The sequence below is a fragment of the Solanum lycopersicum genome, chromosome 10 (genome assembly GCF_036512215.1).
Source record: "Solanum lycopersicum chromosome 10, SLM_r2.1".
NCBI classification, from domain to species: Eukaryota; Viridiplantae; Streptophyta; class Magnoliopsida; order Solanales; family Solanaceae; genus Solanum; species Solanum lycopersicum.
Genome location: NC_090809.1, coordinates 63,675,668 through 63,688,629, shown reverse-complemented (window position 1 = coordinate 63,688,629; position 12,962 = coordinate 63,675,668). Strand labels below are relative to the sequence as shown.

Genomic DNA, 12,962 nt, shown 5'->3' with positions numbered 1-12,962 from the left:
TATTTTTTCTTTTATTCATTTTTTATTCTTAATATTAAATATTATTTACAAGATGTTTACTAAAATACCAATTAATAGAAATAATGTAACAAAATCAGTAATTACTTTTTAATGGTTATATCAAGTCAAAAATAATGCGTAATATAATTATTTTATTACATTATTCTTATTAAGTGATATTTAGTATTAGGTTATGAACATATATAACTATATTAAAGTTAAAAGGATAACATATAGAAAAATAATAATAATTTTTTCGTGATATATGCTATATAAGTGTCAAATACAAAATGAATATTATTTTTAATTATGGACACAAATAAAAATAAATAGAGAGAATAATTTGACATACTTTTAAAGGAATAATAAATAGAATAGTTATTTTTCTATATCATTATTTAAATATATACTGTACTGTTTAAAGTTAATTTGTGTTTGTAAGTTAAGCACATATTTTAAGAAAACTAGTCTTTTCCAGAAAATAACATGTACTTTTACTAACTTAATTTTAATAAAATTCTTTATCATGTGAACTTTTTTTTTATTTGAATAAGAAGAAAATTGGAAAGAACATTATCAATGTCTTTTTTATCATGTGAAATACCATTTGTTCTCATATGTTGGGAGTAACAAATTTAATATTTTTTCATCTATTTTTAATTGTTATATTTAAATTTAAAATATTTATTAAAAATATAATGATTGATATGATTATTTATCACATTATTATTAATTGATGTATTAATCTTAATAACGATTTAGAAAATAAATAATTAATACTAAAAAAAATATTTTAAAAATAATTTATTTATAATATGTTCAAAATTGTAAATAGAAATAATTTTATCTTTAAAATAATAGGAAAAAAATGGACAAAGACTAAATTACTATAAGTAGATCTGATGAGTTTGACCTTTGCATATCGGTGGGATCAAATTTAAAATTAGCAAAGTTGTGATCTCCGTAAATATTTAATGTACTCTCGAGATGTGAAAACGAAAGAATTAATTAAGATATCAATTAATGTAGGAATTCTGGAAAAAAACTTCGTGATATATAGTTCACTTTCATTTATTTAATATTTTAAAAATAAAATTTAATCATGTATCTAGATTAATTATGACAAAATATTCAAATAAATCATTATTTCTTAAATTGTTCTCCTCAATTTCCAAGAAGTTCATTCTAGATATTTTTCAATTTTTTGACTAACCAAACACAAGAAAATAGAAAAATTCAAACCGAACGTACCCTTAAAAAACTTGCCAAGAATTGAAAATGTTTATTTTTTAAATTTCCTTTTGGCAAGGGTAAAAAATCAACAATGTTCTCAAGCACTTCAATCACACCAGTTAGGATTTCCATCCTCAGTACATATCAAAATGAGACTTCAAAGATTTCAATTTTACTGCAAAACTCAGTTCCTCAGCCTGTAAAGATAGAGGTAGTCTAGACAAACATTTGAAAGGTTGAGGGATCTCAGTAAAAATGTGGATAAGGCGTAGCGCCATCTTCTTTTCGCAATCAATCAATAGCTAAAGAAACTATAAAGGGAAAAACTTGCTGAGCTTCTGCCAGAAAAGTGAACTAAGAAAGGCAATGATAAAACTGCAGTAGTACCTATAAAGGTGCATTTGTCAAATATGTCCTCTCGTAAAAGCCAGTTATTTGGTCAGCCACAGCCCACATAATCGCCTGTCCAGGTGGGATCCTCATGAGCCGGGGAATTAGTCCTTTCCATAAGGCACGTAATCCTTCTTCTGCATGTATTGTTGCAATGGCATGAAACATTCCTCTGTACTTCAACTCGCCCACAGATTTACTCTGAGCCATGAGCCTTGTTTTCACAACGTCAAATGGACCGGTGCATATAGGACCAGCTGTCCCTGCCAGGAATCCTGATATCATAGACTGCCATGGATGAAGAACTTTCCCATCACCTTCATGTTTCTTCCACAATATTGTGTCAAATGCATTCTTGGCTGTAAACATGGCGGCCTGATTTGTACCATTACGCATAACGGTTGGCGACGCACCTGCCCAGAGACCAAGAACGCCTTCTTCACGAACAATCATACGAGCACAGTGTACAGGTCCCTTGTATCGTAATAGCTCAGGACTTAATCCTCTCTGCTGCTGTAGTCTAATCTTCACCACCTGCATTGATCAAAGTTTGACAATCATTCAGTGATTTATGCTGAGTATCCTTTCAAAAATGTCTCTTCTGATATAGTGCTATCTTAGAGATGCTAGTATGCCAAATATTATTCAAAGTCATGCAAATAACCAGAAATTAGTATCCTGTAGACATAATTCTTGACAAGTGATACAGGACAACATTCAATTGAAACAGCCGATAGATATTCCAATTCAAGACTAGCGTCAACAGGCAAATGAAAGTAAAAACATCTCAACAAGTGACCATATACAAATGAGCAGAGTGTAATTATTTTACAGATGTTTTCATTACCTTCTTAAGACTTCTGTATTAAAAAAAATGTGAAACACACGACATTGCAGAATGCAAGCATTTTGTAAGTGCCCCTGGAAGGTTAAAGCATCCCAGCTAAGATAGGAGATAAGTATTCCATAAAAGAACATTTCCACACCATCCTTTTATACTATAATTACTAAGTCCACAGTAGAACTACAAAATCCCTGTTTTTTAAATAAGAATGATCAAGCTTAACAGAACCTTACTATCATCTTCTTTTTATATAACTGAGGTAACTCCAATGGACCAGTGGCGCATGGTTAGAAATTTGATGGATAATAGGTCCACCCCTCTATCCTAATACCAAATTTTTTTGTCTACAGTCAGGTATGAAACCATGACGTACACCTTACTCACACATCACTTGTTGCACTCAGTCTTACCACTAGACCAAAGCCTTGGAGAAATCTCAACTGTAAAACCAGACAAAGTCAGCTAAGGTCACAACTTTTAGTGTCCACAGAACCTGTAAATGTTTAACCACATCAGATCTACCACTCAGTCTATGTCAAATTATTCATGGCTTTGTTTGAAACGGAAATCATGGATAATTGGAATGCTCTTCCACTGTGGATAAACTCTTCAAGTATATCATTCAATTAATTGACCTAATTTCTGTATTGAGGTCAGAGTTAAACGTTTTATGTAAACAAAAGTTGGGTCTAAATTGGAGATGAAGTCAATTGTTTGATAATGAATGATAATCAAGAGAACTTAAGTCATCCTTGGCACGGTCAGTATTGAGTGTACATGAGAAAGAGACATAACCTCAGCTCTTGGAGAAGGCAGGACAAAGACCCCTAATCCATTCTTAAGGAGAAAATGCATTTGGGTTTTTTAAAGGGATATTTTGGCCCTATATTTATTTTTTCCTTGTTGGAGAAACAAAAATTAAAATATGAATTGAGAACAAATGGATTCACAAAACCTAATAATGTACAGTATACTATGAAGACACATGTTAAACCTATTAAAACGGCATCGTTGGTTCATATTTCAGAGGAATTTATCTTAGCAAGCAGGAGAACCTAATTTTTCCAAAGACTTAGACACACTATTTAGCACCATCGTCGAAGTGATTGAATGAAAACCACATTGACAAATAAACACCCTATAAACATTTGGTTTACCAAGTTGATTAGCTTCTAATTACCATTCGCACTTATGAAAACATGAGCAGCATTTAGTCCAAAATGATTGTTAGTTTTTCACCCTTAGCTCTAGCCAAATCACTCTGTTTCAGACAGGTAGAATGCATACACCCGTTATCACTCCAACAACAATCATTTCTGCATGTAAAGCGTGTATACTAGTATTGACACGATAATTAGACCCGACAATCCAAGGAGTAAATGCTTTATAGTCACATTCTCTCCGCAAACACAGTAATCATTTCATATCTTTTTTAGTATTAGATAAAAACAACTAATTTCCTTTTTCGGCTATGTTGTTTATACAGTTTTAGTTTTACTTATATCTTTGTCCTTAATCACCTCCTTGTTGTCAACTTATCGCCGAGTCGTACTTCAACCTGTTAGTTTTAGTTTTACTTATCTCTTTGTCCTAAATCATCTCCTTATTATTGTCAGTACACTTCAAGCAGCAATCTCACCCACGAAAAAAGCAAAATCATCAATTCATATGATTGAATAGTCTTAACTGATCTATTAATCGGATAAAAACGCCAGGTTGATTTCTTTCCATCTTGCTATCTGGTACCTATTGCACATTGTGCAAGCTGGCTGGACACAATGGTTATCAAAAAAAAAGTATCTACCAGTTTCAAAAGGATTTGTTTGGGTTCCACAATTACACTAATTCACTAGAACAGAATTTAAAGCAAACATAATATGAGCATATATATATATATAACCGATTCAACTAGTCTCCACACAATCACAACAAAGAGATTGTAGAAATCAACAAACCTCAAAGGGCGTGACAATAACAAGAGCTTCAAGCACACCAGCACCAAAGCCAGCCATCAATCGACCCTGCGGGCTAAGCTTACCTGTTTCCGAGTCCTTAAAAGCTGTCTGAAAAACCGCATTTGAACCCATACGCAACGCATACTTGAGAGTCAAATGAGTAGCGAATGGCGTCAATCCTTTCCACAAAGCCCTTACACCTTCGTTATTAACAATGGTAGAACCACAGTGGGCAATCCCCTTGTAAGCACCGGCCCGGTCCAGTTGAAGCCGGGTTTTGATAACGTCAATAGGTTGCAAACAACTAGCTTCAACGATTCCACCTAATGAACCGGAAATAGCCTTCATATACGGTGGAATTGTTTTTTTGCTCCTTGAATTCTCTTCCGCCATTGAAGTTGATGAAGCAGAATGAGAAAGTCAAAAACGGCGCCGTTATTGAGGTTTATTGGTAACGACCTTCTCCCCTGCTTCAGCGGAGAAAAATGAGAAACGTGACGGACGACATGGCATAAATTTATTCTCTTTTAACTTTTCTTTTAGATCTTAGATTCGAAACTCACTAATATTCAAATTATGAGATATTAAAATTTTTTATGAAGGTGTTATTTAAATTTTTTAATTATATTAAAATCTAATTAAATTTGAATCGAACTTTCTTTGCTATAGATATTTTTCTATATTCAATGGTGGTTAGGTACTGTATTAATTTATTCGGAAACACAAGTGGACCTTATGCTAATGTTTGGAGTAACTGAGATGAATGTAATAAATATATTAATTGGAAGTAAGGTACTCATTAATAAGTAATTAATGAGGTGAATTATGAAAAAATAAATTATGATTATCTTTTTGAATTTCTTAGAAGTAGCAAAATATAAATTAAAAAATTCATTTTGGAAATAACGAATAAAAAAAATAAACTGGATTGCGTTTACTTATTCCCTTTTACTCTTTCTAATATGTGTTAATTTTTTTATTTTTGAAAGACGGAGTTCTTCGTTATTATTTTTAAGAAATCAATTCACTATTTTTTGGCATAGTGGAGGTCGTTGATTTTGGGTCGGTTCTAGGAAAAAATTGAGGTCATTTGTCAATTTTGGTTCTTGAACTTACTTTTTTTTTTTGGTAATAAAAATGAAGAGAAAAACATTTTTAGTATTTTGATTTGGATGTTGCAGTTTTTGAAAGAAAATTCAAGTTCGTTGTTATATCATTTTCATCTATCTAGCAGTACATTTTTTTTATTCCGTTCAAAAAACATGAGTCAAATGACTAATACTTTATCATGCACTTTGTTTTTTAGACACACCATTATGTGACTCCAAAAATTTCGAATTAATTGGAAGTTCAAAGATCCACCGAGACTTAAACTTATAGGTTGGAGATATAGAATATCTTCTTCTTCTTTTTCATTCAACTCTCTTTTACCATTTCAACCTTATGTTAATTAATCATAGATCATAATGAACAAATACATTTTTATTTCACTGTTACAACTGTTGTTGAGTTGATGAAAATTACTTTTAACTTCAATTTAGGCTATCGCTAGCTACTTACTACAATCACATTATTTCGAAATTCTTATAACCAAACTAATTTTCAAAATTTGTCATGCCAACTAGGGCAACTTTGCAAGAGATTCAGAACAGAAATCACAGGGAAAAAGAAAAAGGATGCATTGATAATCATCAATAATGCAACACAATTGAGTCATACAAGTAAACCAAATCCTCAAATGATAGGGTGTAACTTGAAGCATTTGTCATCAAACTACTTACAAACTGAGCTAAATGGTTACTACATTCATTCCATTATTTGTGGAGAACACCGAATTTCCAAATCACCGGTCCTTGAAAGACTGCAAAGCATAAATTGGGAATAAGTGTTAGTCACTAAGTTCAACGGTATTTATACTTTGATTGAAAAAGATTCAGCATTACTACCTCAAAATTTTTAGACGCATCCTTCACCTGATCGGCAATTTCTTGCCTCTTTTGCTGAGCTGCAAGTACCAAAAACAAATGGTTATAACGGCATGAAAGATTCAAGAGGACAAGGGAAAAGATGGAAATACTAGTTACCCAATTTAGATAGATCCTCCATTCTCTTTGATGTCCTCACTGCAAATCTTTGAAAACTAGGGCTGAAATGAAGAGGAGGAGGCCTTTTAGTGGGTACATATTAAGAAAATAATGTCACAAGCATCACCCAAATTGCTAAAGGCACTTTATTTTGTTATTTTTTTTGCTCTAAGAATCAAAAAGTATATACAGTAAATTGAAGATGTTAGATGTAACACAGTACAAAATAAATTTTGAAAAAAAGACATTTCACACATATAGTTCTCTTCTTGACCAGTACCCACCCGTAGAATGGATATGAAATTCCTTAAGTCTCCTACGAGTTTGGGCTTCAGAATATATTACTGACTGTAAAGTTTCCGAAACCACTAAGATGGCTAAAAGAAATAGTGGCAAAAGAAGACTTTAATCCATTAGGCCATCACTTATTTAAAGCTAAGCTAACCATAACTTATCAGATTCCTTGTTCTTTGTTTAGTTAGAACTGCCCAAAAATGAAACATATATGACAACACACAACAAAACAAACCAGAATTGACGGAAGATCCTATTTCTTCCGGTCAAAGCAAAAGGCATCATATGCAAACAAATATACTTGTAAGAAGAATCATTTTCTCAACAAGGCACCAAGATTAATGAAGATAACACAGATTTTTGAGCTATCAAACAGATATCATCACAACCATTACAAACATACAAAATTAAGATAAGATGATGACCAGGCAGCCTTGGATCATCATATGTTTAGACATCGAATTACCATCATCTTCACAATCACTAGAAACATACATCAACACCAACAACATGCTCACAATTACGTTGCAAATAGAAGTCTAACAATAATCCCAAACAAAGGCCATAAACACAAATAGCCTCAAAATAGTAAACCCTAATGATATTAACCGAATTGCTAGTGAGGATGAAAAAGGACTAGCTTCAGTCTGTTAAAAGTTTATAGCAAAAAAATTGCTATCGTCTCGTCAACCATTAAAAGCGCAAGGAGTCATCATCAGCATGCACGCTATATTAGAACATGTAAAGATGAATGCAGTATTAGAACATGTATGATCAATAACAGATAGTCCCTAGTATATTTCCAGCTAAAATATGTTTTATGGGGGCCACTGTAGGCTATGCATCACCAACAAATCAATGACAACCTTCCATGCAAGATAAACCCATCTTAAGGTTTCTCATATTGACACACATCTCCCCATGTCAGAGGCGGACATACATTGAGAGTCATGTGCACCCATTAACCACGGAAAAAATCATGTACTTAAGTTTATATACCTTATGTACAGTATATATCGATTATGTTTGGGGGAATATTTGGTCTAGGCGGGTTCCCGTGTGTTCTCTTAGCTGGGTTTGAATCCTTGCACCTACAATGAGGGAGCTTATATTTTACATTTTGAGATTGAAAATGTCCTAAAGGGTGGAAAAGATTAAAAAATTGCGGCAAGCAGGATTTGAACTCAGAACTTTGTTGGGATCAAGTATAGCCCTATGCCAGTGGCACCTAAGGTGCTTTTACTAATTTCAGTTGCATGTTTAATTTGCAGACTCCGTTTTGTGGGATTATACGGGGTATATTGTTGTTATAGCATGTTTTATTTTGTATATTCGCATACAAACGGGGCCGCTATCAGAGGGGATTACTTGCATATTACCACATATAAAAACATAATTGACTATAAAAGAAATTCAAATTTGGATCATCAAACAACAGAACATTTGACTTGATCAATCATCATAAGATACGAGCATTAATCAAGAAAAAATTGCAGTGCAACAAAACCGTATAGACAATTCTTTTACAGGAGAATATATACAGCACGAAATTGATTACGCAAAGCCATATGAACTCTCCAAAGCATCAACCCTCCCCTCCCTTCCCCTCAATATCAGAGAAATATTGACCAAAATAGAATTAACTACCTGTTGGAGAGCCCATTAACGATCAATTCATTGGCGACATAAGAGATGACCCTATGAATGAAATTTCCTCCACCAGCCATGGCTGAGATTGGACAACTATACACAAATAAGAAAACAAATCAATATACATATACAGAAATATGAAACTCATACATTTTTCGCTATAATTGAAAAATCCCCTAAGATCGAAGAAACCCTAACCTGGTAAACGAGATATGGCCAAATCAGAAGGGGAAGAATAGTAACGAGGGAAAATTCAGCAGGGGAAATTGTATTTATAAGGTAATTGGATGAGTGGGCTTTGTGGCCCAATTTACGATGGGCTTAAAGGAATGTACCACGGCCCAGAATAGGGTCCTTCCACAACAGCAGAAAAAATTCTGCCCACTCTATATAATTAGTATATTTTATAAATTTTTTAAGAATAAATTGATGAATGTGTGTTAGTTTTGTATTCTTGTAATGTTAAGGACAGTAACATTAACTTTCATCCTCTTGATACACTTGGTCATGCTACATATTCAAATTGAAATAATAAAACTGTTATACGAAAGCTAATTGAGTTTGGAACCTAAATAAGTCATAAAAAAATAAAAGTCATCAAAATAAGTCATTATTTTAAGAAGTAATTAAAATAGATTTAATAGAAGAAAAAATTTCATTTTATTCAATATTCTAAACATTTTTCTTTAGTTCATAACGGATATATTTTAATATATAATGAAATTATTTCTTACACTTTACAAAATGTAAGTTTTTCTTACACTTTGCAAAGTAAAATTTTTTCTTACACTTTATATAGTGTAAGAAAAACTTACATTTTGTGAAGTGTAAGAAATAATTACGTTATATATTAAAATATATCCTTTATAAACTAAAGAAAAACGTTTGGAATATTGCATAAAGTTGAAATTTTTTCTTTCACTTAGCCTATTTTAGTTACTTTCTAAAATAGTGACTTATTTAATCACTTTTATTTTTTTGTGGCTTTAGGTTCCGAACTCAAGCTAACTAAATAAGTTATTTACGATGATAAGTCAAACAACAAAGGTAAAGAATAACAATAGTACCTTTTATCATATTTTTGTTAAAATCAAGTCCTCAATATAATTTTTTTTTATTTTTAACTAAAAATTTTGACTAAATCAAAGAAATTATTTATATAAAATATGCTCTTATAATATGTCATAAACAATATAAATCTAAATTAATTAAACCACGTATCATATGATTATGAGTTTTTATTATTGTGAATAGCTAAGTTGGGATAAGGACAAGTGGAGACGATATTTTATGAGGCTGAACAATTGATCAACGTAGTCATCACACGAGGCCTTGTAATTCTAAAGGACAAGTGGAGACGATATACACATAAAATTATTTGTACACTCCCTCTTTTTCTTGAATCTATAAAAAGAAAAAAAAATAGAAAGTTTTCATAAAATAAAAATGGTACACTACATATCTTTTACAGAATAATTATATATATTATTTACATAAATCAAATATTAGTTATTATGATTTATGAATATATTTAATTTACCATCTACTAGATCAGAGTCATCATAAACGAAGAATGATTCAGTGTACATTTTTTATAAAAAATCACGTAAGTTATAAAATCATATTATAAATATAAATTTGATTTTATAATATTCTTCTTTGTAGTATTTTTCGTTAAATTTCTGACTGGATCATCGCAGTAAAATATCAAAGACAAGTGTAGATGAGAATATAGGAGGCGAGTATTAATCCACGTAGCCGTGACAAGCTCTTTACTATATGACAAAATACACCGATTTAACCCCAACCCCACTCATGTTGATTAATCTATGACGTGTCAACATGTCATTGGCTATTCCTTTCTTAACCCTTCTAATTATGCTCTTTAATTTTATTAAGCCAAGTAGGATTGCCAATTGGCTTATCATAATCCTCTCTAACCTACAATTAGTTTTATTTTTTAATTAATGGAGTAACATCCTTCCCCACTAAGTAAACCAACCCAAAAAAAATTAAAAATACCCCCCATAACTTTCTTTTTAAAAAAAATCATTTCGATTCTACTAATAAATTGCTTGATCAAACTTTTAAAATTATGAAAAAAATTAAAAAACTATACTTTTAGCAAGAAGCAACTTATATTTGGATAATAAATTCAAAAATAAACGCAAGTGCTAGCTCTTTGCTAAAGTAGAAGCACACTAGTTTTTAAATTATGAAAATAACTTCTGTTACTCCCAAAAATACTTATATTTTCTTGTTAAAAAGTCTTGATTAAATAATAAATATTTAAAACTTAATTAAACAAAATATAAATTTAATAATACATTTTAAAATTCTAATAACTCAGTTGATTGACTTCGGAACGTTCGGGTTGGGGAAGTTTTATTTCCCGCGTCGGTGTAATTCCCTTTTCCATTGTCTCTAAACAAGAAAATAAATTAGTTGAAAGTTCACAAACACCACTTTTTCTTCTTATAAATAGAAGCACAACCCCTCCCTATCTTTTTAAACTCATATTTTTTTTCTATTAAAAAAGATCATAAACAAAATTATGACAGGAGGATCATGTAGTAGTCATGATGATAATTTTTTTGAGGTGTTTCTAGTAGGTTGGTTCATTAGACAAGAACAATTTCAAAATGAACTTGTTGTAGCACAAGATACTTTTGATGATCAAGAAAATGATATGAGAGGCCTTATTCATAGGGTTTTAGCTCATTATCAACAATATTATGAAGAAAAATCAAGAATGACTCATAGGAATGTTTTTAGAGTCTTTTCACCTACTTGGTTCTCTCCACTTGAAAGAAGCTTCTTATGGATCACAGGGTTCAATCCCGGCTTAGTTTTTAACCTGGTAAATTATCGAATCGTGTGACAATTTCATCTGATCATATAATTCATTATTATATTCGAATGTGTCATTTATAAATGACTTTTATAGAATTATGTGAGTATCATATTTAAATATTTGACTCATGAATTACACATGCTTATTTGTATTGTACATATCAGATTGAATTGTTTGATTTTGATTTATCTTATATTAATATTTGACTCATTCTACATGCTTGAAATATTCTTTTTTTAACAAAAATAATCACTTTTTAACTTTTTAAATATGAGATTTAATTGTGTGATCTAAATTTGACTCATTATACATGCTTATGTAAAGAAGTATCTACTATAAATCAAGTCGACTTTTATAACTATTTTATCTAAATATTCGATTCATTACGTATGCTTATGTGTTATTTATAAATGATTTTTTTAAAAGAAGGTCAAATACATAAATAGATTTTTAAATTTGTTAACTTTTTTTTCTCGTGATATCTCAACTAGGTCATTTTTCTATTGAATCATTCAACCATCCATAATTTGTTCCTTATTTAATTTGTAAAATACATTTTTCCAAAACAAAATTTTAACTTCTTCTCCGTTAATCATGCATCCTTTTTCATAAAAAAATTATTTTCAAATTTATAATCTTTTGGTAAAGAAGTCAATAATATTTTAGTCATTCTATTTCACAAAAAAAAAAAAAAACACATAAAATATATCAAACTAATCCATACGAGCTCTAATAAATTGTGATACTATATCATAAAAAGAAGGGACTTAAAAGTTTTATGAAGAGAGATACTTTGATTACAACATTTATTTATTTAATTATATCTTCGACAGGTAACTAATTCCATAAACGATTTGAGTGAACATCAAGTTGAAAGGCTCAACAGGTTGAAACAAGAGACAAAGGCTCAAGAAAGGTCCTTAACGAAGGAGTTGGCACAAATCCAAGAGAGTGTGGCCTCACCACCGTTGGTGGATCTAGCACGTCGATTAGGAACGCAACTTTTATACACTGACAATATAAACACAGATATCGAGGAGGTTGATGGAGACATAGACCAATTGAAGACGGCCTTGGAGAATGTGGTGACGGATGCTGATAGGTTAAGGACAAGAACAGCTGAAAGAGTTGTAGGGTTACTTAGTCCCTTGCAAAGTTTGAAGTTTTTGAGTGCTGTAGGTCAGCTCCAATTGAGGGCAAGGATGATGGGAATGGAAAGAGAAGTTGAGAGGCAACAACAAAGAAATGAAGATACAAATGGATGGTGAAATACTTCCTGCCGTCTGCTTGTTCGAATTCTTCAAAAATATGTATCGTTAAGTCTGATATACAATATATAGATATTTGGTTGTTTGAACTCTTTAAAAATATGTATTATTGAGTCTGATAATATATAGGTACTTGGTTATTTGAACCTCTTCGAAAATATGTGTTGTTGAGTCTGATAATATTTTTGAAGAATATGAATGAGTTAATTTTGAATATTTTGTTGTAGTAGATTCTATAGGAAACTAGAGGTCGTGTAATAAATAATTAGTGTGAAGTTGAGGAAAAAATGCTTAGGAATATTGATTTTTTCTTATCGTGTTGGTCATTACGAGAAGATACACGTCATTACGTTGGAGATAAATACTATCAATTACTCCCTACGTTCCATC

At 31.3% G+C, this 12,962-nt stretch overlaps 3 protein-coding genes across 3 annotated transcripts; 1 reads left to right on the top strand and 2 right to left on the bottom strand.

Annotated features, from left to right (window-relative positions):
- Positions 1-1,272: 1,272 nt before the first annotated feature.
- On the bottom strand, positions 1,273-5,062 carry LOC101266282 (mitochondrial succinate-fumarate transporter 1). Its single transcript, XM_004249588.5, has 2 exons — positions 4,423-5,062; positions 1,273-2,157 (listed from the first exon to the last, which is right to left on the bottom strand). Exons 1-2 carry the CDS (start codon positions 4,813-4,815, stop codon positions 1,621-1,623), a joined length of 930 nt encoding a protein of 309 aa, XP_004249636.1. The 5' UTR covers positions 4,816-5,062; the 3' UTR covers positions 1,273-1,620.
- Positions 5,063-6,077: 1,015 nt separating this feature from the next.
- LOC101255941 (uncharacterized) lies at positions 6,078-8,994 on the bottom strand. Its single transcript, XM_010314005.3, has 5 exons — positions 8,649-8,994; positions 8,448-8,543; positions 6,507-6,568; positions 6,369-6,427; positions 6,078-6,283 (listed from the first exon to the last, which is right to left on the bottom strand). The coding sequence occupies exons 2-5, from the start codon at positions 8,525-8,527 to the stop codon at positions 6,266-6,268; spliced, it is 219 nt and encodes a 72-aa protein (XP_010312307.1). The 5' UTR covers positions 8,528-8,543; positions 8,649-8,994; the 3' UTR covers positions 6,078-6,265.
- A 1,073-nt stretch (positions 8,995-10,067) lies between these two features.
- Positions 10,068-12,712, top strand: LOC101257823 (protein ZW2-like). Its single transcript, XM_004249773.5, has 2 exons — positions 10,068-11,310; positions 12,138-12,712. The coding sequence occupies exons 1-2, from the start codon at positions 11,005-11,007 to the stop codon at positions 12,570-12,572; spliced, it is 741 nt and encodes a 246-aa protein (XP_004249821.3). The 5' UTR covers positions 10,068-11,004; the 3' UTR covers positions 12,573-12,712.
- The last annotated feature ends 250 nt before the right edge of the window (positions 12,713-12,962 follow it).

Coding starts and splice junctions, on each gene's coding strand:
- LOC101255941 (XM_010314005.3), bottom strand. CDS start 8,527: ATGGCTGGTGGAGGAAATTTCATTCATAGGGTCATCTCTTATGTCGCC. Junction 6,569..8,447: donor GTTAATGGGCTCTCCAACAG/GTAGTTAATTCT, acceptor TCTTCATTTCAG/CCCTAGTTTTCAAAGATTTG. Junction 6,428..6,506: donor GGAGGATCTATCTAAATTGG/GTAACTAGTATT, acceptor TGGTACTTGCAG/CTCAGCAAAAGAGGCAAGAA.
- LOC101266282 (XM_004249588.5), bottom strand. CDS start 4,815: ATGGCGGAAGAGAATTCAAGGAGCAAAAAAACAATTCCACCGTATATG. Junction 2,158..4,422: donor TTATTGTCACGCCCTTTGAG/GTTTGTTGATTT, acceptor TGATCAATGCAG/GTGGTGAAGATTAGACTACA.
- LOC101257823 (XM_004249773.5), top strand. CDS start 11,005: ATGACAGGAGGATCATGTAGTAGTCATGATGATAATTTTTTTGAGGTG. Junction 11,311..12,137: donor CCGGCTTAGTTTTTAACCTG/GTAAATTATCGA, acceptor TATCTTCGACAG/GTAACTAATTCCATAAACGA.